Below are 20,573 nucleotides of genomic sequence, written 5' to 3'. Positions count from 1 at the left end.
GTTACAACCAAGGTAGGCAGAAGAGCATCTCTGAACGCACAGTACGTCGAACTTTGAGGCAGATGGGCTACAGCAGCAGGAGACCACACCGGGTGCCACTCCTTTCAGCTAAGAACAGGAAACTGAGGCTACAATTTGCACAAGCTCATCGAAATTGGACAATAGAAGATTGGAAAAACGTTGCCTGGTCTGATGAGTCTCGATTTCTGCTGCGACATTCGGATGGTAGGGTCAGAATTTGGCGTCAACAACATGAAAGCATGGATCCATCCTGCCTTGTATCAACGGTTCAGGCTGGTGTTGGTGGTGTTGGTGTAATGGTGTGGGGAATATTTTCTTGGCACTCTTTGGGCCCCTTGGTACCAATTGAGCATCGTTGCAACACCACAGCCTACCTGAGTATTGTTGCTAACCATGTCCATCCCTTTATGACCACAATGTACCCAACTTCTGATGGCTACTTTCAGCAGGATAATGTGCCATGTCATAAAGCTGGAATCATCTCAGACTGGTTTCTTGAACATGACAATGAGTTCACTGTACTCAAATGGCCTCCACAGTCACCAGATCTCAATCCAATAGAGCATCTTTGGGAGGTGGTGGAACGGGAGATTCGCATCATGGATGTGCAGCCGACAACTGCAGCAACTGTGTGATGCCATCATGTCAATATGGACCAAACTCTCTGAGGAATGCTTCCAGCACCTTGTTGAATCTATGCCACGAAGAATTGAGGCAGTTCTGAAGGCAAAAGGGGGTCCAACCCGTTACTAGCATGGTGTACCTAATAAAGTGGCCGGTGAGTGTATATCATACATCAGGATATTCTGCTACTGTTAACCCCACTGTGAATATTGAAACACACCGAACCATGTGTCCTGTATCAGAGCAGCAACAAAAAAACAAAACAACAACAAAAAACGTGTGAAAGTCAGTTTAGTCTTCAGGGAGTTATGACTGATTGTCTGGAAACATTCTGGTCTGCAGCCCTACATGTGACATGTCCTGATCCAGTCGGGACATTTTTACAGTGAAAGACATCACTGATGATCTGAGGTCCATTTAGTCTGTGAAATAAGGAGCAACTGATTATGAGAAACAGGTGAAGTAATTAGAAAGCGGTCATTTCCTTTGAGGTTATTTAGCCTCACCAGGATCCCCGCTGTGGATGGACAGAACTCAGAAATCATTTTTAGTTCAGTAACAGTTCTACATAAAGACGGTGTTTTCTGGAGAACACTGCACATAAATAGCCCTTACGTTTTAATTTGAAAATGCTGTAACTTCCTACCTGTAGAAAGGTGCTGGAAACGGAAGTGAAAAAAACGCTGAATTTCAAAAATAAAAGAGGAGATCTCAGTATGTCTCAGTCCTCTGTGATGGGTTCAACATGGAGCTTTATTCAGAGAAAAATACCTCTCTGATACCAAAAAGATGTTCAGACAGCTGTTTTCCTTTGACATCAGTCACACACCTACATACAGAGATTTAACGGAAGGTGGATCAGTCAGATTTACGTCACACCTGCACAACATGACGTAGAACTGGCGCCACCTGCTGTCCGCTCTCTGACTCTGATTTCAGCTGATTCATCAGTCTGATTGAATTGGACTGTAGTGGAGACTCGGACCGCCATGGAGCTGCTTCCGGTGTGTCTCTGGGTCCTGATCTGGTCCGGATCAACGTCAGCTGCTGAAGCCGGTGAGAACCATCAGGGACAGCTGACGTGACGTCATTGAATGACATCATCCGTTAATAACAGCCGTTAACAGAGCTGCTCCGGTCCAGAGGAGGTTTGGGACGTTATGACGACACAGGACAAGTGTAGATGAGTGTGTGAGTCTGAGTGTGTGTGTGTGTGTGTGTGTGTGTGTGTGTGTGTGTGTGAGTGTGTCTGTGTCTGTGTGTGAGTCTGTGTGTGTGTGTGTGTGTGTGTGTGTCTGTCTGTTTGTGTGTGTGAGTGTGTGTGTGTGTCTGTCTGTCTTGGTTCAGGCCGTTGTGTGTGTCTGTGTGTGTCTGTGTGTGTCGGTTCAGGTCGTTGTGTGTGTCTGTGTGTGTCGGTTCAGGCCGTTGGGTGTGTCTGTGTGTGTCGGTTCAGGTCGTTGTGTGTGTCTGTGTGTGTCTGTGTGTGTCGGTTCAGGCCGTTGGGTGTGTCTGTGTGTGTCAATTCAGGCCATTGTGTGTGTCTGTGTGTGTCGGTTCAGGCCGTTGGGTGTGTCTGTGTGTGTCGGTTCAGGTCGTTGTGTGTGTCTGTGTGTGTGTCTGTGTGTGTCTCCATCCTCTCCAGATCACCGATGTTGTAGATTCTGATTTGATTCTGTTGTTCTCTTTTTCTCTGATCAAATCTAAAGTGAGTTCATTTGTGTTGTTGTGTTGTTGTGTAGTTGTGTAGTTGTGATGAACTCCGTCACAGCAGCAGGTGCTCAGGTGGTTCATTGGTTATTGACTGATTGTCATCATGAACATTCAGCTCAGGTGATGTTCAGGAATATTGGACCTCCTCCACCTTTCCGTGGTAACACTCCCTCCTTCTCAGGAAAATGAGGGTGGAGATGTTGTTCCTGATGATTGTTGTGGAACAGTGAAACCTGTTAGTTCAGTTCTCAACTGTTTCTGAGGACACGCTTTGTTTTATCTCGTCTACAGGAGCCTGGAGGGGTCAGCTGAGTTTGTATCAGGGCGGCCTTCATGAATGAAGCAGTCAGGAGTCGGTTTATTAGGAACACCCAGATCAAAGAGATTCAGTCTGAATCAGCAGTCATGAAGGTTACACTGTTCAGTTTGTGTGGATCAGGTGTCGTCTCACCTGTGTGATGGTTGGTAGGATGTAGTTTGTGTTGTTCAGTCTGCCCTCGTTGATCTGTATCAGAAGGTGTCACATTCTTCCTCCTTTCCTTCCTGACTGACTGACAGCTTCCTTCATTGTGTAACTTCTGGCTGGTTTCTCTGCTGAAATATAAAACCTGCAGAATCTGAACCAGAATGAAATAAAAAGCACAGACGGCTTTGATTTAATGTTCATATCCATGTTGGAGCCGGAGCTCTGAATGAATATGAACATAAACTGACTGCAGTTTCACCTCATTGTCTTCAACATATCAGTGTTTAATCATCATAATGATGGATTTACTTTAAAACAAATCAGAACAAACAGAAACAGCAAAATCCCTGAAAACAGACAAACAGCTTCGTCCTCAATAATATTAATCAGGATAATAAATTCAGAAACGTTATTATGCTGTCAAAGTGGCACTAAAACATTTCCTGGTCTGTTTGTCTTCAGCTCCGTCAGGTCTGGACATGAAACTGTGTCAGTGGCTGATTGGTGATGACATCACTTCCTGTAGCAGACGCCATCTTGTGTCCATGTTAATAACAGCCTGTAAATTCCTCCATCCCATGGACTTCACTGGTGGTTAATATTTGTTGTTGCAGCAGCTCAGCAGTTAGATTGTGTTACCTGTTCACAGTGAACACGGCAGCTGATTGTGTTGTTTTCCTGTCGAACACACACAAACACACAGATACGTTGATTTATGTGTCTTTAGTGAATAAATGTGGTTGTCTGTATTTAATGTTGTGGCCTCAACACTGTAAATGTTGTTGTCATGACCTGATTTTACTCGTTCAGTTCTTTAAGATGTTTTATAAGAAAATAAACCATCAGCCTCCACAACACTTTGACTTCAGGACAAAAATCACAACACAACTGAGGTGTGGAGTCTGTGATTATATTTCTAAATAACACAATAATTAAAATCTGTTTTGTCTTCCAGGACCAGAGATCACAGTGATAGAAGGACGTGATGGAAATGACTAAACTAAACATTGAAGTGGGTGGGTGTGATGCTCCCAGTGGTTTCTGGGTAATGTGTGTGTCATGAACTAAATTGGGACTCATTTCACTTCGACGCCTCTCAGTCTGACACTCATCATTCTCTAACACCTTTTTCTGCGCCTTCTCTGCATTTCTTTACTCAAACTTTGTCCTTTTGAGCTTTTCGGTTTGATCTCTTTGTGTTTTTCATTTTTTAAAAGTCTCCTCACATTCAGACTCAGCTGATTCTGTCTGATCAGTTCAGACTCTGAATGTTTCCTTCGTCTCCAAAGAAAAGTTCCTCTCGTGTGTTTGGGTTGTTTCTATCTTTATCTGATCAGGAGTTTTGCTTGTTAATGATGAAAAATCAGTTCCAAATATCTGATTGTCTTTATTCTGTCAACTCAGAAACATGCAGGACTGATCCTGATTGGCTGTGACATCACCCACCGGAGCCAATAGGAGCGTCCGATGGAAAGACGTGACTCCAGACGTCACTGTCAAAGATGGAGGATGAGGATGGACGGATAAACACACAGAAGGAGTCAGAGAGTCGGACTGATCCAGATCGGACAGATCAGCTGATTCTGTTTAAGGGGGAAACAGGAAGAGCCATCAGGTTTGGAAGTTGACATAAATGTGTTTTAACTGCAGAGGAACAATAACTTCAAAAGCAGTCTTTGGTCACTGATGGAGCTAAGTCTTCAAACTTCTTAAAGTTGTTGACATTTCATATTTTCAGTGAAGAATAAATGAAGAGATCAGTTCAGTCTGATGGTCACTAAGAAACATTTGTCCTTCAACATGTCTCAAATCTTTGCTTTCTGTCAAGTTGTGAGACAAACTGATCCTGGGGGGTTGAGGCTGATGACACATGTTTTTGTTTCAGCGTGTTTTGTCTGTTTTGTCCGTGTGACTGCTTCCTGATGGGTTTGTTATTAGATTATTTTATTCTCTGGCTCTGGTTTGGACTGTAGATGTGAAGTTATTGCTTTCAAAAATGTTGCCTCAATTTATTTCTGCGACAGTTTCTATCACAATTAATTAATCAAGTCAGATAATGAAAGTCAGATATTTCATATCTGTGTTCAGGTTAATCTGGTGTTTAGGATTTAAATGTTGAACATCAGTTTGTGTGATAACTGAGCATCAACACTGAATCTTTCCAGGTTCATCACACACAATGTGCTTTCATATTAGAGCTCTACTGTTTGACATCCGTCCTGGCTCTGATCCACAGACTTACCTCGTCTGAACTGGGCCGAGCCCTCAGACGTCCCTGCTGATTGGTCAGAGCAAATATCCCATAACCTCAACCCAGAACGTTGGGCTGAAGCTGAAAGCCTGGTGCTCACGATGTGCTTCTCCTGTTGGCACAAATGAGGACCTGCTCCGTTTAGCAACTGAGGGCTCGCTGAGAGGACGGCAGAACGCAAGGCTCAGCTAGTTGAGTCCGTGTGCAGAAGAAGAAGCCCCAGCAGAAGAACTACTCGGTCCTGGTTCGGATCTGGAGTCCCAGTCCGGACCTGGCTGTTGGTTATTCCCTGTCTCCGGATGTTCCACCAAAAACGCCTCGCCTCCTCCGGCCTCTCCAGTGGCCAGCTGTTTCATCCTCAGGTTGATGGAGCCATAAGTCCTCTTGGGTCGGACAAACGCCGCCCGGCGCCGGTACATCTCGCCCCGGCAGATGGACACCATGAGCAGAACCGACAGGAACATCCCCCCCAGGGTCAGCAGGCCCAGGCCCGCGATGATGCACTTGTCCAGGTGGGAGCCCAGCTGGGCGTAGTACATCTCCAGCTTCTCCATCTGGCGAGCCGACAGCAGGTCCGGGTCGACCTTTGCCTCCCGAGGGATGGTGTAGGCGATGACCACGAGGACGATGCCGCTCACCAGGAACACCAGGGCGAAGATGAAGCCGTAGTCCGCCGAGTGGTCGTCAGCAGGAGTCAGCTCAGTGAAGTCCTGCCCGTCCTCCTGCCCAAGAACGCCTTCCTCCTCATCCAACGGCCTGGGGGGACGATCCTGATGCTGCTCCCCCTGGAAGAAAGATGAGGACAGGTGAGGACAGGTCAGGTGAGGAGACGTGAAGATGGGAGAGGACAGGTCAGGTGAGGAGACGTGAAGATGGGTGAGGACAGGTCAGGTGAGGAGACATGAAGATGGGTGAGGACAGGTGTGGACAGGTCAGGTGAGGAGACGTGAAGATGGGTGAGGACAGGTGAGGACAGGTCAGGTGAGGAGACGTGAAGATGGGTGAGGACAGGAGAGGACAGGTGAGGACAGGTCAGGTGAGGAGACGTGAAGATGGGAGAGGACAGGTCAGGTGAGGAGACGTGAAGATGGGTGAGGACAGGAGAGGACAGGTCAGGTGAGGAGACGTGAAGATGGGTGAGGACAGGAGAGGACAGGTCAGGTGAGGAGACGTGAAGATGGGTGAGGACAGGTCAGGAGACGTGAAGGTGGGTGAGGAGACGTGAAGGTGGGTGAGGACAGGTGAGGACAGGTCAGGTGAGGAGACGTGAAGATGGGTGAGGAAAGGTGAGGACAGGTCAGGTGAGGAGACGTGAAGATGGGTGAGGACAGGTGAGGACAGGTCAGGTGAGGAGACGTGAAGATGGGAGAGGACAGGTGAGGACAGGTGAGGACAGGTCAGGTGAGGAGACGTGAAGATGGGAGAGGACAGGTGAGGACAGGTGAGGACAGGTCAGGTGAGGAGACGTGAAGATGGGAGAGGACAGGTGAGGACAGGTGAGGACAGGTCAGGTGAGGAGACGTGAAGATGGGTGAGGACAGGTGAGGACAGGTGAGGAACCAAACGAACCGTGCTGCTGTCAGAGGTCGAGGGCCCAGCTGCCGCCTGCTCTTCGTGCTGCTCGTCCGGCTGGTAGGAGGCGTTCTCAAAGCCGCGGGCGGACGGCGTCCAGGACGTAGAGGCCTGAGCCGCAGACACGACCTGCCGGCCTCCTCCGCCTTGGAGCTCGCGGAGCTCTACGGCGTTAAAAGAGGACTCCATCGAAACCTGCTGGGTGTGTTCATGTCTCCGCCATCGTCCTCACTGAGGAGGTGACATCCACAGTAAGAGGTCAAAGGTCTCTGTGGAGTTTCTGTCATCATGTCAGACGGTGACAAACTCTTCAGAAGTTTCTGTTTGTTTTGGGGGTTTTTTTGGAACTTGGACAAAACGAGAATTTTTTCCACGTCTGGAGACTCACAAAGCTTTTGGTGCCAACAGTGAAGCACGAAAAAACATTCAATTCACATCATCAATGTAATAATGGCGTCTCACCTCGGTAGATTTTATTTCCATTTCTTCCTCCTCTCGTCATCGCAGCCTCTTCTTCCTGTTGAGGTGAATGAAGAATTGAAACCAGAACCTCAGTCCTCATCAGTCTCCACACACTAAAGAGGAGTCCGGGCCTCAGGACAAAGGGAACCGGATCCTGTGGTCCTGGTCTACGTCATAATTCTGTTTTCTTATTTAAAGCCACTGACAGATAAAGGTGACAGTTAAACGATTTATCATGATGACAGCTGCAGGTTCAGGATCTGATGAATACTGAGACGGGCCTCATCAAACCTGATTCAGTTTCCTCCAAAACATCTCTTTCCCTTTAACTCCTTCTGGGAGCTCCCGGTGCCACAGGGAGGGGGCCGGGGGGGCCAGGAGGGCCCGGGGCCCCCCGGCCAGTGTGTCAGCTCCTGATGTGCACAGAGACGGTGTGACCTTGATACGTCAACCTGCCGAAACCTGGAGCACTAAGTGTGTGTGTGTGTGTGTGTGTGTGTGTGTGTGTGTGTCTCTGTGTGTCTGTGTGTCTGTGTGTGTCTCTGTGTGTCTGTGTGTGTGTGTCTCTGTGTGTGTGTCTCTGTGTGTGTGATCATATCAGGACCAGCCCGGACAGATAAGCGCCACCGACTCATTCATCATCCGACCTGAGGGCTGATAAGTCGGGCAGACGGAGGATGGAGAGTCCTGATCCTGATCCGGATCATCCAAATGAGCCAACACGGAGACGGGAAGTACCGATTTAACCGGCTGGGGGTGGGGGGGGGGGGGGGGATGACCGGGATGGAGTCGGTATCCACCGGACAGCCATCGACGGTGGCTCCGGTTAGACGGGCGGAGGACCGGAGTGACAGCGGGGTCTTACCTGCTGCAGGCGGCCGAGCAGATCCGGAGACATCCGGAGAGGAGGGAGCTGCTGGAGGATGGAGGGGATGCTGAGGGGGGAGGAAGGGGAGGGACTGAGCATGCGCAGATGAACATGAACACAGTCTGAACTCCAATCATCAGTCATGATCGATTACAGTGTCAGCGGTGGGGGAACATCAGGTCTGTCTGTCCCTGTGATGGACTCTGATCAGAATCAGAATCAGAATCAGTTACAGATGCTCCCATTCAAAAGTCTTAAGAAGTGTAAAACACTAAAATAAAATAAAATATAAATGTCCATTTGTTCCTGTATCTACAAAGTGATGAATAAAACAGCAGTCTACCAACATTTGAATATAGAATATAGAATAAACCAGCTGACTCAGAGTGAGTCAGTGTTTTCAGCCCAGTCCAGTTTATTGTCCACACAGACCGTCTGGATGGACTCAGGGGTCATCGGCACCTTAGTCCTTCTCAGGTCCACAACCAGGAGGGGACGAGTTCACTTCGTCTGGAAAATCTGCTGAAAAACAGGCTGAGTTCGACGGCCCCGTCCACGCTGCCTTCAACCCCCCTGCTGCCAGCTGACCTGAAGCCTGTGATGGTCCTCCAGGATGGACTCTGGAGGACTCTGGAGGACTCTACTGGACTCTACTGGACTCTGATGGACTCGGATGGACTCTGGAGGACTCTGGAGGACTCTACTGGACTCTGATGGACTCGGATGGACTCTGGAGGACTCTGGAGGACTCTACTGGACTCTACTGGACTCTGATGGACTCTGATGGACTCGGATGGACTCTGGAGGACTCTGGAGGACTCTACTGGACTCTGGAGGACTCTACTGGACTCTACTGGACTCTGATGGAGTCTGGAGGACTGTGGAGGACTCTGATGGACTCTGGAGGACTGTGGAGGACTGTGGAGGACTCTGATGGACTGTGGAGGACTGTGGAGGACTCTGATGGACTCTGGAGGACTCTGTAGGACTCTAATGGACTCCGATGGACTCTGATGGACTCTGATGGACTCGGATGGGCTCTGATGGACTCTGATGGACTCTGGAGGACTCTGGAGTCTCTAATGGACTCGGATGGACTCTGATGGACTCTGGAGGACTCTACTGGACTCTACTGGACTCTACTGGACTCTGATGGACTCTGGAGGACTGTGGAGGACTCTGATGGACTCTGGAGGACTGTGGAGGACTGTGATCTGTCCAGGCTCCATCAAACCTGGAAAATGTTGATGAATGAACTTCCACAGTGATTGAAGAGGAGAGTACGGCGGCCCATTGAGGACAAAACTCAAAGATTAATGTCTCTCTCTGAATGTTCAGAACCTGGACCTGGACTCTGGTCTGAAGAGCTTTAAACCTTCATGACCATCAGGGGGCGACTGGACTGATGTGAAAAGAATTCAGATTGATATGAAACACGAAACAGATTTTCTCCAAACTGCACCAGAAGAACCTGAACTGACTCCATCTTCATCCCAGCAGCAGCCCGTCACTTTATCATGACCTTGAGCAGAAGTGAGGAGAAAAAGAAGGATTTTTATTTAAAGGTGTTCCTTAAAAATTTTGAATATCAGGTTACATTTGCTGTTCAGTTTTTCTTGCTGGTTTTGTTTCGGCTCTTTCACCGGAGCAGTACTATCTGTACTTCATCTTCATGAATACTCTGGGTTCTTTCACCGGAGCAGTACTATCTGTAGTTCATCTTCATGAATACTCTCGGTACCCTTCACCGGAGCAGTACTATCTGTACTTCATCTTCATGAATACTCTCGGTACCCTTCACCGGAGCAGTACTTTCATCTTTGTGCATGTACTTGTACCAGAGTACATTTTAGCTCCAACAGTAACTCTCAGTATTTTTCCTCCCCTTGTGAAGCTGTTAGATGTGATCATCAGTTCGTGGTTCCTCTGCAGGTCTGCTGGAGGAATTCATCTGATCAGGATCTGCAGAAAAGACATTTCATTTCTGAGGAAACAAGAGAGCAGTTATACTGAAATGACTTCTGCTTACTTTTCTTCCTGTGATTTTCAGAGTCCTTGATGAGAAAGAACTGAACCAGAGCTAAAACTGTTGCCACGACCAAAAAACTTCCCAGATCCACATGGAGACACGGCCGCGATCAAAGAGTTCCTCTGAAACATGATAAAATCTCTCAGAATCATTGTGTGTAAAATGTGGAACTTTCTGTGAAAACACTGAGATCTCACTTGGTAAAGAGAACTGAGCTTCAACAACATGGAGATCAGTTTAATGGTTTTATTGTATGAAATCACAAAATCCAGATTTTCCAATAAAATGAAAAACAAAACAGTTTGACATTTCCACAGAAGAATGAGGAGGTAAAGGAGAAGTTGTTCCTCCGCTGCTTCACTTCAAAAACTCTTGATCACAGCTTTTAGGAGATTAAAGCTGACGTTTGAGATACTCTGGACGAAAAGTTTCTCTTCTGTAAAATGAACTGAGAAAGAAGATCAGAGGAACTGACCTCTGAGCAGCAGAAGTCAGAGTGAAGACATTTCCCAGCCTCCTCCAGCCTGAAGCAGCTGAGAGACTCATTCCTGTCGTTCAGAGTGAAGACAGAAAACTAACGGAGCATCATACAAGTGAACGTTAAAGCAGCAGCACACTGATCACTGCTGTGAACGTTCATCTCTCTTTGCTGTCTGTGTGGGGTTGTGTTTCATGGGACGTCAGCTGATTGGACAGACTGTCTGTGTGTTCCTGCAGGGGTTCGGGTTAACCCTAACCCACACAAAAGGAGCACAAAAAGAACCCACAACCACACATTCATGAAAAACTGAAAGTGCTGAACTCTCATTTTGGGGAAGTGGCTGATTTCATTGGACCTGAATCTGAAACCTGATCTGAACCTTAAACTTTTCTCCAAAATCAACACAAAACTCACAAAGTCTCTGTTTCTCCAACACAACAAACATAAATAAATAAAAATTAAAAATCGAAGGGTCAAAGGTCACAGGTCTGTCGGCCATCTTGTTCTTTAGAAACCAGATGAGGAGAAGGTGGATCTGAGCCCCCTTCAGGTCAAAGATCAGACTGAAACTGTAACAGGAAATGAAAAACATCGATCAGATATTATAAAATAAAAAAACTCTAATTTTATTTCTATTTAAATAAATAAACAGATGAGCTCCTTCGGCTTTTCTTCATTTTCCAACATCACTGAATGGATCTGATGAGCAGGTTCAGTTTGTGGATTTCTCTGCACTTCTTCACTCTCTCCTTCCTTCTGATGATGCAATGACCGTGTGAAGGGGCTGACTGCGAGAATCGAAAGCGTTCTGCAGAAAAGCTGCAGGTTTGTGTGCCAGCTGCAGTTATGGAGCTGCTTCCTCTGTGTGTGTGCGTCCTGATGTGGGCTGCAGCAGCGTCTGCCGAGGAACCCGGTGAGAAACTGAGCTGCACACAAAACAACAACTTTGTGTTTGTAAAAGTCGTTTAAAAATCTTTCTTCATGAGTCGGCGACAAACTTTTCTGTTCATATTTGTTTAAAAAGTCGGCTGTTACTTTTAATTTGACAGCGACATAAATGTGAAATCATGTTCAGGTTATTTGAAATTGATGAGACTGGGCAAAGATTTGTTAATATAAAATATTAAACTGTTATTGTCACGAGCACAGGTGCTGATTTATACAAGAAAGAACTGATGTAGAAAACTAATATACACATTTCTTATCATTGTCAAGCTTTTGTGTTATTTTGTTGTCTGATGTGAACAAATTTTCACGGAAATCTAAAGTGAGCAAAAAAAAAAAAAAAGTGATTCTTTCTCCAAAAGAAAATAATTTAGTTTTTAATAGAATAAAGTGATTTTTCATTTACACCCAAAAAACAACTTGCTGTTTTAGCTCACATCAAGTTTAACAGTTTTCATGTGTAACAGTAACTTTAAATGTTCTCATAGATCATAATTGAAATTATTTTACAGATTTCTGAATTTATCTCACTGAGCCAAACGCCCCTCAGACATGGAGGCAAAAACACCTCGAGCTGTCTAAACGGCTGAGGAAGCTGAGCCGACCACACACACACACACACACACACACACACAGACACACACACACACACACACACACACACACTCGTCTTTACTGAGGTGATCACTTCACTTCCTCATTTCAAACGTCTTCAGGAGAAAAAGAAACTTTCCCACATTACGGCCTCACTGAAACTCTTCATTCTGTGGATGGACACCTGTTTATTTAGAAACAAGTCATTTTACAACAAACAGACAAACCAAACAGTCAAATGTCTCAGAATTTGTATTTGTAAAGTTGTTTCTGTCTTTAAGTGAAAGTATTTTATTCTAAATTCAGTTGATGTTTAGTCAGAACAAAGACGTCCACGTGTCTAAATCCAACATGTTTTGTCTTCCAGGACCAGAGATCACAGTGATAGAAGGACATGATGTGACTTTACCCTGTTCCATCTCAGAGGATATTACAGCTGAGAGGTTTGACTGGAGGGCTGACGGTCAGAAGGAGGTTTATGTGTATGACGCTGGTCTTTCTTCCAGTAAAGATCTATCAGGTCAACATGAGCAGTTCAAAGGTCGTGTCTCACATTTTCCTGGAGGACTGAAGGACGGAAACGCCTCCATAAAGATCAGCAACACGAAGGTGTCTGACAGTGGAAAGTACAGCTGTGAATTTAGACGTACAAATCAGACACAGCTCGTGAAGCTTCTTGTTGGTGAGTGTTTTCATCAAACTCCTGATTATTCACTGATCTGATCTCAGATCAAACATCAGAATACACATCTGGAGGACCTCGTCCCCACAGACCTGCAGCCACATCTGGGCTGATTCCCTCTGAAGGATCAGACATGTTGGATATCTGACACGTTCCAGTTTAGTTCATTCTGAACAATCACCTTTCAGCAGTTTGTGGTAGATTAAATTTGAGATGAATCTACTTCAGACTGATGAAATGAGATTCAACCAGAAAGGTGTTTGTTTCCAGCTCAGCATTAACATGAACATCTTTGAATGTTGTTTTTAAACTTAGACGTTGGTGAAATTGGTTTTAGGTAGATCTGTCATACATTCCCAGGTTTGTTATCTGTTTCCTACACGAATGATTTCACAAACTAACATCTGTTTTGCTTTGTTCTTTCTTTTAGATGGTCCCTTAACCTGTTAGGGTTCATTTTACTGATGTGCATTTCTGTCTCTGAATACTTTCCCATTTTTAACCGTGTTTTCCACCAAAAGTACAAGAACCTGATCCATTTCCACAGCATGAGTGAAAACGAGCTGTCGGAGGTTTCATGGGCTCCGTTCATTTGACTTTCAGCTCAGAATCTGTAGAGCTGACGAAGGATTGAACCGACAAACACGGAAACGCTGCTCTTCTTTGACTTCCAGCTCATATTTAGACCGCAGTAAAACCGTCGTATCAGCAGATATCAGGCCCACGTTCACACCGTCCGTTCGTCAGCTGGCGTCCAACATCTGTACCAAATGTCATGTTGATAGACTGAAGTGTCTCTGAGATATTTCCCAAAGTGCAGCACAGATCATCTCCATCAGAGGACTACAGAGCTTTAGAAAAGCTCTCCAGAGCTCCAAATAAAGAAGAGAAAAGTGTTGAGTGGCTCTAAAAGTGTCCCTGAATGTTAAAGCCGACTAAAAGAAGCTGCACTTCATGTTCACATCCACATTTCCATCTTTAGTTTATTCGATCTGCTCTCTGTGGCCCGATAAGGACTTCCTCTGTTCTGTGGGCGGGCCTCCGCCGCAGGAAGTCCGGCTACGCTAACTTCCATATATGGGCAGGCAGCTCCTTTTACCGCCGACACGCTCTGACTTTTTTCACGGAGCTCACTTCCTATTGGACGGAAGCAGCTGTCCATCAAAGTCATGAGGGGCCGCCGAAAGGCGCACTCCTCTGATTGGCCGAGGAGTAAAGAGTTCGTCAGTGACGTCAGTGTAGGTGCTGTAAAGGTGCTGATTGGTTTGATTTGTTGCTGGGCGGGTCCTGATGTCAGAGACCTTGAAGCTCATTGGTCAGTTATTCGGTCCAAAGTGAAAATTGACAGAAATGCAGATGAAGCGGAAGTTTGAAGAGCAGCGTTCAAACTAAAGGCGGGAATTCATTCACTTTAATTTGGCTCGTTTTGACATCCACTGGATTTAAAACCAGCTGGATTCAATCTGCGGCTTCTTCTTCTTTAAAAAGAGCCCACTTCGTCTTTAAAAGTCTCTTTTTGGACCAATAAACCGATTTTAACGGCGGCGACACAAGTTAGCAAGCTAGTTTCTGCCGGCTGACTGCCGTAAAGTGAGACGTTCCTGTTCGAACGTCGTAAATCCGCCGTGAAGATCGTTAAGGGCGATGAAAAAACGAACATCTGAGCTTTCAGATGAGATATAACGTGTTTATATGAACATTTGGCTCCATGTGGAAATATGTAGTCAATGTATTTATGGACTTTTCCACATTCATGTCGGGTCGTATGCAACCTCTGAGCCACAAAAGGTTAAAAGACAGAAGTGACGAAAACATCCCAGGTGAGTCGTGATTCTGATGACGTCAGTCGTCCTGTCCATCACCTGGTGGAGACATTTCACCTGTTCACTACAGTTCATCTTTATCCCACTCAGTCTGCAGCTGATCAGTTTACAGAGTCCTGATGGTTCAGTGAGCTCAGAGCTTTCTAACATTTAATCCTTCACTGATTCATGTCACTTTATTTCATCTGGTTCCTTTTTGGACCATAATTGTTTGTAGTTTAGTGAAAATATCAAAAAGTAGTCCAACTAGTTGAATCGGCGTCTTTATAAAGAAGATTTTTATAAACTACAGATCAGCTAATGATGGAGGTTTTCTGTCTGACAGTACGATTAAATAACCTGCAGTTCTCCCCGACTTCATTTAGACCTGATAACTCACAGAACAGACAAACTGAACAATCAAAGACAACTTCAATCTCCTTCAGTGATAACTTCATTAATTCTGAGTTTTTCTGTGAATTCACAGTGTTTGAATTATGATGTACAGATGAACAGCTGAGATTTAACTGATAAATGCTTCATTTGTGCTTCACAGCTTCAGGTTGTCTGTTTATCTTTAAAAAGTCTGTAATTCACTTATACAAACTGAGAATGGCTGAATGTCAGTGTTTCATTTCTAATGTTGTCGTTGTTTATTCTACATTTTCAGGTGCAGCTCCAAAACCGTCAGTCACAATCCTTAATCAAACCAAAGACTTGGCTCTTCTTCAGTGTGAAGTTTATGGAGCTTTTCCAGAACCTGAGGTCCAGTGGAAGGACAGTGCTGGAAACATCATTCCTGCTGAGAAACCAGATGTCACAAAAACTGAAGGAAAATACAACATTATCCTCCAAACTACTGTGACCAAGACCGACTACTACCGCTGTGTCTCTACACAGGAGACCATCAGACATCAGATCGATGCTAAGATCTTTGTTCTTATGAATGGTGAGTGTTATTTTAATTAAAATAATAAAATTTTGATGTGAATCAGCCTGAAGCCAAAGAACATTTCCTGTCTGGGCCACAATCTGGATGAAAACGTCTCTGCTGGTTGAAAATGTGAGGTGTCCTCAACAGCTGGAGTTAATATCTCGAAGGCTGATAAATATCAAAATGAATCAACCTTTTAGCAGCAACCTGACGGATTGTTGTTTGTGTGTGATGTGACTCTGTACAACTGTGAAGGACTGTTATATGAGCTGGACCTGATCACTGTGACACTCCAATGTGTGTCGATCAGACAGAGGAGGCAGAACTTCTTTCATCAGTTAATTGGCAGCTTTAGGAGCATCTGGCTGTGATGAAGTCTGAAATGAAGTCTACAGGAATCAAAATGTACAAGATCCACAGAGAACAATCAGGTTCTACATGCCATCAACATCATGTGACCACAGAAATAAAAACTAGGGGTGCAACGGTATAGGTAGCCCACGGTGTTTTGTGCATGAAGAGACTTTTTTTTCCCTCCCAAAATTATTTACTTATTTTGCTAGTCAGAACAAGTTCCAAACAATTCTGGTACTGAGTAACACTTTAAGCCTTTGTAACGCCGTTATTTTTTTCAGAAACAGGTAATTACCTATTTCCATCGTTACAACGCTGTTACCATTACAACAATTAAATGTGGCGCGTTATGAAGTGTGAAGTGAAGCAACTCATTGAAGCTGCCATCAGACTTGGCTCTCAGACAGCCAGCCACAAGAGCTGCAAAGGGGGCAACCACATAAAGATTTGATGATGATGTGACGATGATTGGTGAAGGTAGAATAAGTTTTCATGGTAAGCCAGCCAGAGTTGGATCTTATTTACACACAAACGCGCGCACAGCAACCTCACACAGACTATTAGAGATTGTGTGCAGCAATGGCGAGTCCGGAGGTGATATTACGAATCCTTCTATGGTCACACCAACACCCGTCAATCAGACGCAGAGTAAGGCGGGTCTTGGTGTGACCATGGTAGCATTCATTAAATCACTGTTCAGAGCATTCAGACGTAAAATTGTCGTTTTCAAGGTAGAAGTTTTCCTGCTTCTGTGTATGTGAGCAACAGTGTGATAGGTTCGTCACTGTGAATGGGCGGAGGCACAACAATGATTGGACATTAACTCGCGGCGGAGGGCTTTTGCCTGGACAGTCAGGCACACGCACACACACAAACACACACACACACAGTAGCCTGTAAAGCAGTGAGCACTAATACAACCTGATTTGTAATGAAAACATGTGGGACATAAGGGCCTATTGTTCCATGAAGGGCCTACCAAATGGTTCGGTACTTTACTGATGTGTAGTTTGTCAAACAGCAGAAGTTGGATTGTTGTCCAGTAAATGAAGCAGCAGCTGCTGTTTGTGTGTCTGTTCATGTCAGCACAATAAACACACTGAGGGGTTCATCACTGAAGGGACAAGAAGACGTTTAGACGTCTGTCAGCTTTTAGCAGCATTTATTCTGAGTGAAGCACAGAGTCCATCACAGCCTGGACTGGAGACAGACAGGGACAGGACCGGGACAGGGACCGGGACAGGGACCTGGACAGGACAGGCCCAGCCAGCTGTCAGCTGTGCAGCCCAGCTGGAGGCCAGCTGGAGGAAAGAGGCCATCAGATGGATGCTGACATCTCTGAGCCTGATGACCTTCATCTGCTGATCTTTGGAGATCAGAGGAGCATCAACACACTGAAGCTGTGATGTTCAGTCTGATCAACATGATGAGACCAAACTCTGAGTCTCACATCCACGTTCTGTCCTCTCTTACAGGAAGTCTGACTGGATGGATTGTTGCTGCGGTTTTTGGGAGTCTCTTTTTCGGTGTTGTTGTTGTTCTTGCTGTTCTTAGACTCAGAGGCTACAGTTGTACTAAAGGTGAGTGACACTAAGTTGTTGATGATGAACACACAACTAAAGCACAAAGTGTGTGTCTGTGTCTGATGTCCAGTCAGTTGTGTTGTTGTTCCTCTCCTGGACCACGAAGCAGCTTCAACAGACCAGGATATCTTTGTTATCTGTCTCCACTGAACCTGATAAGCTGCACTAACAAGCTGAAGATCAACTAGTTGAGTTAACCCTGAGTTCACCTGTCCAGGTACGAGCGGCTTCATGTGAAAGACTGAACATGAGCTGAGAACAAACTGTGACACCTGTGACATTTAACAAGATGAACTCTGACCGATCAGAGAAACACTGGACATTATTTCCAGCTGATCAGACTCATCATCATAGTCAGGAGTTCAGCATCAGTTACCATGGTGATTTACCCCAACTGAAAACCAGAGTTAAACCTGAAGTTCCCTCCATAACCTCAGATCCTGCTTCGTGGTCCAGGACTCTGCTCAGCTGGGATTTTCTGGATTCTAACTCTGTTTTCCCTCCATCAGGTTCATCAGGTCCATCACACCTCTCTGAAAGACAGGGATTAAGAGGATGAGCTGTCTGATCAGGACCTTCAGCTGTAAACTGTGTTCTTCTATAAATAACCTGGAATACAAAACATTTGAAACCAAAACACCAATCACCATTTGTTTAGTTGTTTTGTTTGTTTTTTTTTTACTTTTGATTTCATGCTGAGATCCTGCAGGTCCACCAGACTCCCAGAAAGACGTCCAGTAGCTCTCAGCTGTTGTGTGTCTGTTTGCTGAGGAGGCTGAGATCTTCAGATTAATTAGTTTTAATTTTGTTTCCCTCCATTTGAATGTTGGCTGCAGAATCAGATTGAACTCCACCAAGAAGTGACTGAACTTCAAGAACAAAACGAAGAGCCGACTTCTTTCTGTTCCATTTTGGCCTTAAATAGACAAACTCAGGACACACACACCTGTGTTTGCCTGTTTTGTTTTCAGTTTTTCTGAATGATGTCTTTCTTGAAATGAACTGATTTTGATGTTTAAAGAGTATTTTAGCAGCGCTGTTTCAGCTGTTACTGTCTGTTTTGGTAACTCTGGCCGACTCCACAGTTTAGAACTCCGTCTCATCTGTTGGAGTTCTTGTCAAACTGCCTCCAAACAAATGTAGACTAAACCTTTATGGACTGTTTCTTATTGAACTCAATATCTTTGGATTGTTTAGCTGAAGTTTTCCAAAGTTAACGAGTTGAGCTCACACTGACTGTTTCCATCCCTCAGTCATCAGCTCGTCTCTATTAAATTGGTGCTTTTTCCTTTTAAGAGATGGAAGAATTTCCAGCTAAATAATGAAGTGAATAAAATATCAATGGAGTTCATCATTTCACTGCAGACTTTCATTTTCTGTCTCGGTGATCGTCACTGACGTCACAGTCCTTTTTATTCTCAAACACCTGTATTTGTTCTCGTGGCGGATCTGCCACTTCCAACATGGCGGACCAGCAGCCAATCACCGTCTGTGTATGTGACCGCAGTGTGACGTCTTCTGACGGAGCGGCCCGGACTTTAGGTTCGGCAGGTTTATTCCACACCTGTTTGTATTTGGGACAAAAGAAAACAAACCCGTTCATCTTCTGTTGTGGCTCCGAGAGGCGCCATCGTGTTCCTTCTACAGAAGGTGACGTCAGTGAGACAGATGATATAAAAACGCTGAGTCATCTTCATGTTTCCACATAACTCTGATTTCAGATCATGTAGTTGGTGGGGATTACCCAGAATCCTCTGCTGTTTTTCTCTGGTACGGGTCCAGCCATGACACATAAAGACGCCATATTGGCTGTAGGGGCGGAAGAAGTGCGGCCGCCATCTTGAATCGGTGTCCTGCTGGTTGCCTGGCAACAGGAGAAAAGAGAAAGATGCCAAAACTGCAGCATTTTGCTGTTTAAATCGGCGGACCACCAGAAACAGGAAGACTGAACATGAATACTGTATTCTCATGTAATGCACCCTAACTAAAGGGAGACACCTCATGTCTGAAAAATACAGACAGCAGAACTCAGAGATGGTGTTATTCCATCCACCTTCAGCTTCCTGGTTCACCTGGAAAGACCAGGTGTGTCATATAAGGCATTTGCTGGCAGAAGCTGTGACAGCTGATGGCTGTCAGAGAGAAGGTGGGCCGCACACTGATGGTGTGAAGTGAAACGTCACTCAAACCATGTTCATCTCCTCCCGCTGAGGATGAAGGAGTGAAGGAACGACGCCTCAGCCGGAGAGGAAAGTCTGGAGCGAGAGAAGAAGAACGCCATGGCCAGAGAAAAGACAGCACACGGATTTTAGGGAACTGAGTTTGTTGAACCTGCTTCCTGAAACAGAACGGTGTCTGTCAGACCTGATATACATACATAGATATGAATTATATTGATACTTCATGTATGATTTATATATATTTTCATTTTCTCTGATGTAGAACTCCTGTCTATTGTTATGTTATATATAGATATATAATGTCTTCATATATTGTTTCTTCAACTTATTAAAATAGCTGACTTTACTGCCACTATCTGTTTCTGCTTCTCTATCATATATTACTGTGTATATAGTGTGTGTGTGTGTGTTTTGCAAAATCCCTGTCATACATCACATATATCATACATCAGGATATTCTGCTACTGTTAACCCCACTATGAATATTGAAACACACCGAACCATGTGTCCTGTATCAGAGCAGCAACAAAAAAACAAAACAACAACAAAAAACGTGTGAAAGTCAGTTTAGTCTTCAGGGAGTTATGACTGATTGTCTGGAAACATTCTGGTCTGCAGCCCTACATGTGACATGTCCTGATCCATTCGGGACATTTTTACAGTGAAAGACATCACTGATGATCTGAGGTCCATTTAGTCTGTGAAATAAGGAGCAACTGATTATGAGAAACAGTTGAAGTAATTAGAAAGCGGTCATTTCCTTTGAGGTTATTTAGCCTCACCAGGATCCCCGCTGTGGATGGACAGAACTCAGAAATCATTTTTAGTTCAGTAACAGTTCTACATAAAGACGGTGTTTTCTGGAGAACACTGCACATAAATAGCCCTTACGTTTTAATTTGAAAATGCTGTAACTTCCTACCTGTAGAAAGGTGCTGGAAACGGAAGTGAAAAAAACCCACTGAATTTCAAAAATAAAAGAGGAGATCTCAGTATGTCTCAGTCCTCTGTGATG

At 45.0% G+C, this 20,573-nt stretch overlaps 2 protein-coding genes across 2 annotated transcripts; one reads left to right on the top strand and one right to left on the bottom strand.

Annotated features, from left to right (window-relative positions):
• Positions 1 to 5,260: 5,260 nt before the first annotated feature.
• Positions 5,261 to 6,833, bottom strand: LOC115043732 (transmembrane protein 74B-like). Its single transcript, XM_029502411.1, has 2 exons — positions 6,642 to 6,833; positions 5,261 to 5,857 (listed from the first exon to the last, which is right to left on the bottom strand). The coding sequence occupies exons 1-2, from the start codon at positions 6,831 to 6,833 to the stop codon at positions 5,261 to 5,263; spliced, it is 789 nt and encodes a 262-aa protein (XP_029358271.1).
• A 4,095-nt stretch (positions 6,834 to 10,928) lies between these two features.
• Positions 10,929 to 19,910, top strand: LOC115043992 (butyrophilin subfamily 1 member A1-like). Its single transcript, XM_029502806.1, has 5 exons — positions 10,929 to 11,397; positions 12,391 to 12,705; positions 15,178 to 15,456; positions 17,271 to 17,375; positions 17,888 to 19,910. The coding sequence occupies exons 1-5, from the start codon at positions 11,331 to 11,333 to the stop codon at positions 17,935 to 17,937; spliced, it is 816 nt and encodes a 271-aa protein (XP_029358666.1). The 5' UTR covers positions 10,929 to 11,330; the 3' UTR covers positions 17,938 to 19,910.
• Positions 19,911 to 20,573: the final 663 nt, after the last annotated feature.

Source organism: Echeneis naucrates, chromosome 5 (assembly GCF_900963305.1).
Source record: "Echeneis naucrates chromosome 5, fEcheNa1.1, whole genome shotgun sequence".
Taxonomy (NCBI): Eukaryota; Metazoa; Chordata; class Actinopteri; order Carangiformes; family Echeneidae; genus Echeneis; species Echeneis naucrates.
The sequence above is the reverse complement of the archived record's forward strand: the minus strand, read 5'-3'. Positions and strand labels throughout refer to the sequence as shown.

Bases quoted from the DNA above. Each gene is read 5' to 3' on its own strand.
- LOC115043732 (XM_029502411.1), bottom strand. From the start codon at position 6,833: ATGGAGTCCTCTTTTAACGCCGTAGAGCTCCGCGAGCTCCAAGGCGGA. The intron at 5,858-6,641 runs GTTCGTTTGGTT...TCTTTCTTCCAG, and splicing joins CGACCTCTGACAGCAGCACG to GGGGAGCAGCATCAGGATCG.
- LOC115043992 (XM_029502806.1), top strand. From the start codon at position 11,331: ATGGAGCTGCTTCCTCTGTGTGTGTGCGTCCTGATGTGGGCTGCAGCA. The intron at 12,706-15,177 runs GTGAGTGTTTTC...CTACATTTTCAG, and splicing joins GCTCGTGAAGCTTCTTGTTG to GTGCAGCTCCAAAACCGTCA. The intron at 15,457-17,270 runs GTGAGTGTTATT...CCTCTCTTACAG, and splicing joins GATCTTTGTTCTTATGAATG to GAAGTCTGACTGGATGGATT.